We start from the raw sequence: 4539 nt of genomic DNA on the forward strand, positions 1-4539 counted from the left end.
GCCTCGGGGGGAATGTCCTTGTACTTACTGTAAGTCGCTCTGGATAAGAGCGTCTGCTAAATGTAAAATGTAAATGTAAAAACAATAGCAATTGATGTGCCAATATTCAAGTCTAACGTGCAACATCAGGGAGTAACATCTAGTGCTAACAACCGCACACACTAACACACATACACACTCCTTGACCACCAACCAAACACTATGGTTAACAGGTGTGATATAGATTGTTACAATATTTTGTAGAACATCTTTGTGAACCAAATTCTTATTTTCATAAATTGCCTTTTAGTTTGGATGCTGTTGTAGTGTTGTTTAGGGGCACGAAAGATGATGAAGTAAAAATGTTATACCTTATATAGTAAATACTTTTGTATATAATGCATACATGTGTGTCAAATCATTAATAAATGTATGTGCAAGCTGAACAATGTAATAAGCAAATGAGCCACATACTCCACTGATTGACATGCACTGAGGTCACTCAGTCCTTAAATACATTTCAAAGTTCAGTTTGAACATCTAAATATTGAGGTCAATGTGACTGTTTGTCAACGAATGTTGATTTTGTCTGAGCACAAGTGCAAAGCAATGGTTTGTTAAAGGATTTAACAGCCGTTTTTGCAGTAATCCAATCCAATCATTATTTGTTGCTTATCAGGGACTGTGAGGGGCCTTAAAATATCCTAGATCATGTTCTGCTTTTAAAGATTGACAATTATAGTTTATCTCTCTCTATGTATAGTGGAATTAGATTTGACTAACGATAGGATTGTTTACACAAGTATCATCATCTAATGCACCAGGAAGCTAGTTACCCGGAGAAGAATAAGAAGATGTAGAGCTAACTTCTTTGAATTGTTTTGATATGAGTGTAGGTTTTTGCTTGATGACATCAGGCCACTTACATCATCCAAAAGACTGGATGTATCTCTGCACAGTGTTCATCCTGGCTTGAAAAGTTTTGACCTGGAACATTTGGGTCACAAAGATCTTATCCAAGGGCAAGCAATCGCAATATTAGAGTTGTGTTGATTCTTAGTACAACATAAATAACCTAACATAGCTGCCCAGTTGCATCTCATGATATAGAATTGAACACCAAAAGCCAAAGGAGGCCATTGAATCAATAATAAAAAATAAAAAATAAACTTGTAAATAGGAATATGTAATTGAAGAACAAGCTAATATTCCAATGCATGTATGTAAAGTACACCCACATCTGTTTTGGGGAAATATGTGTGTTGGATTCTGCGAGAGCTACTTGTTTTGAATAGCATACTGGAATACCAATTCCCCAGCTAATTCATTTCCCTAAAATTCATTTGGAACGGTCAGTAAATAGGGTGCTGTGTCAGCAAAGTAAACATGACCCATCCCTTATAAAAGCAGCATCAACTTCCCCACGTCCTCACAGCATCTAGTGAACTGTGTGGACTACTTCTTCTTGTGAAGCCATGGCGATGAAGTGGATCACAAATTGTCTTGTGGTAGTGGCCGTGCTTGGTTATGCATGTGATGGTGCCCCTCAGAAGCCTCAAAAACCTAATCCTCAAGGACAGGTTATTCCTGAGCCACCAATCACCTGGGAATTTCCTAGAGATCCTGCGCCAGATTCCTCGACAGGGGTGGTTGTTGATGTGCCCTTACCTCCTGTTACCAACTCTGTTTCTGTTTCGTGCCTAGAAAGCCAGGTCAATGTCATGGTGAAGAGGGACATGTTTGGTACTGGTCAGTTAATCAAAAGTTCTGATCTGATGTTGGGAAGTTGTGCTGTCTCGCAAGAGATACCGACAGATTTGCTCTTTCAGTCTGATCTGGCGTCATGTGGCAGCCACGTCACGGTAAATATAAACAGTGATAACTAACTGACATTCATTTCACATGTGCAATCACGTCTTTTAGGAGTGCGTGTCGTGACTTGTGATTATGTGACGTGATTATGTGCACATTGACATTGTTAAGTGATGCATTTTCCAGATGAATGAGGAATCGTTGGTATACTCCTACCTTGTGACCTATACACCCACCTCTTTGCCAAATGTCCCTATTGTGAGGACTGGCAAAGCTGAAATTAGAGTGGAGTGCCACTACCAAAGGTATGTAAATGATCCATGTTTCACAACTTACCACAAATGCAACATTTGTGTTCTGGAATGTGATGCAGTTAGTTTGTCTGTTCCAGGAAACACAATGTGAGCAGTTTAGCTGTGAATCCACGGTGGATCCCATTCTCTACTACTAGGGTGGCAGAAGAATTACTTTACTTTTCTTTGAAACTCATGACTGGTGAGTTTGTAGAAATTGTTCGACAATTGTTTTCGAGAGGGATCGGTAATATCAATAATTAATCAGTAACACTGTCGAACCTAAATGTCTTTTTTCAGATGATGGGAGGTTTGAGAGGATAAACAACAATTACATACAAAGCGATTTGATTAGAATGGAGGCCTCTGTCAAAAGATACATGCACGTTCCCCTGCGTGTCTACGTGGACAACTGTGTGGCCACCCTTCAACCTGAAGTAAACTCCTCACCCAGATATGTTTTCATCGGCAACAACGGGTAAGTACAGGGAGAGGGGAGCAGGTGACACTGAACAGCACCTCAATGAGCAATATCTGTGGAGGTTCTTCAAGTTTTGGGCTGAGTACTTGTCTTTTGTTAGACGCACACTGTGCTGTGGGTGTCAAACCAAGTCGGCTGCAAAAGAAAGGATACATTTGTAGATGGGACTCTAACTAGAGCCTATGTCTGTGTTCTTCAGTTGTATGCTTGATGGTCGGGCAACTGGGTCTGCCTCCACATTCTTTCAACGGGTAGATGACACTAAGCTTCAGTTCCAGCTTGAATCCTTTATGTTCGTGGGCCAGAACCTGGGCCAGAACATAATCCAACATGGCAAGATACCTGGCAAGACATCTCCAGCAAGGTCAATGGTGAGCAAGCTCTCTTAAAGATCCTCTCATATTCTTTCAGATCCTCCCATATGTCTTATTCTCCCATTTGAAACCTTTCTCTTGGCACTTCCCAGAAAATCTACATTACCTGCTACTTGAAGGCATCCACTGCTGCCCGGCCTATTGACAGTACCTACAAAGCCTGCTCCTTTGCCAATGGGTAAGTTAAGTATGTGAGACTGTTATTGTAGGATTTCTAATCTCTGACATGGTGTGAATAACTGTCTGTCATTTTCCACAGATGGAATGAGTCCAATGGAAATCATGCAGCTTGTGCCTGCTGTGACTCTGACTGTGGTGGGAGAAAGGTTCGCGAAGTGACCATAGATGCAGGTCTGTATTGTGTAAAATGAAGACAAACAGATGTTTCGTTTTTTAATTATTTTTTTTTACATTGAATGGCTTATGTCAACAAAATGAATTTACACTCTACCCTTGTGCCTCTGCCTTTCAGATCACGAATGGGAAGCTACAGCCAGCATCGCTATCACTGTTGGAGAGGAACAGATGGGTTAACTCCATCCACATTCTTAACAATAGCTTGTACAATAGCTTGACCATTTAAATAAACATTTGGAATGGTATATCCCTGTATGTTCTCTCTTTTATGGTCCTATCATACATCAATGTATTATATTGCTCTGTGTTAAGCACTTACCAATACTTGAAGTTTGGCATGATAGTGTCTTATACAATATCTGTTATTATCCCTAGCAGCCTGTAGAACCTTTTTCTGCAAGACCTCTCAATCCCAAATATTAACAAGGCAAAGGTTGTTGTTAATTTCAATATGAAAACAAGCAAATAGCTGGCAAATTAAATAAAATGTAGCGTGCATTTGATTGCACGCTGATATGCTGATTAAATATGATGGATACACATTTAAATTTTAATGGTCCTCCATGACTGGAGTGAATCACAAGAGAGTTGTGGTATTGACGCCCTCCTGTGGTGAGAAGTGGGTATTGTTAATGCTTGTATCGCGTGTGGAGACACCCATTCTCATCAGATTCAGCACCAGGTTACTGGACAGCTCCGCAGTTCAGATACTGCTTTGGCTTGTTGAGCTGATTAAAATCTATTGACGAACTGTATCGTATTTTTTAGCGTACTCTTTCGTAGCCCATTACCGAAACCTGGAAGTTAACATAAGATTCTTCCTTGAGATATGTAGGCCACCTGAACATTTGAAATATGACAATGTTGAAACATACTGCGATTCATTCAGTTCAGCTGTGATCATATATACCCCCATGATGTGGAAGTTACATTTAGGAAATTCTAAGATTGTCAAGACAACAAATTTCTCTAATCGCACTCCTTGACTTAGTTGCTGTAGTGGAACTGGTTATCTGTAATCTTCATACGAGTTGACAAATATCACGACAATGCATTTGAAAACTTTTAGTTATGGTTTGCGAGGTTAGCAAGTGCGCCCCTGTCACTAACTCTACGTATGCTCCCTCCCTCCACCCCCCCACCCCCTCCACCCACCCACCCGCCCACTTTGCACCGCTGGCCCGTCGCCGCTTCGTGTCATAGGCAGCATCAGCAGAAGGCATTTGGCGAGGCAGCTGTCGGA

At 40.9% G+C, this 4539-nt stretch overlaps 1 protein-coding gene across 1 annotated transcript; it reads left to right on the forward strand.

The window, feature by feature from the left end:
- The first annotated feature begins 1454 nt into the window (after positions 1–1454).
- On the forward strand, positions 1455–3540 carry LOC136941905 (zona pellucida sperm-binding protein 3-like). The gene is made up of 8 exons (XM_067234559.1): positions 1455–1841; positions 1978–2096; positions 2183–2286; positions 2385–2562; positions 2765–2936; positions 3032–3117; positions 3199–3290; positions 3412–3540. Exons 1-8 carry the CDS (start codon positions 1455–1457, stop codon positions 3471–3473), a joined length of 1200 nt encoding a protein of 399 aa, XP_067090660.1. The 3' UTR covers positions 3474–3540.
- Positions 3541–4539: the final 999 nt, after the last annotated feature.

The sequence above is a fragment of the Osmerus mordax genome, chromosome 4 (assembly GCF_038355195.1).
Source record: "Osmerus mordax isolate fOsmMor3 chromosome 4, fOsmMor3.pri, whole genome shotgun sequence".
Lineage (NCBI taxonomy): Eukaryota > Metazoa > Chordata > Actinopteri > Osmeriformes > Osmeridae > Osmerus > Osmerus mordax.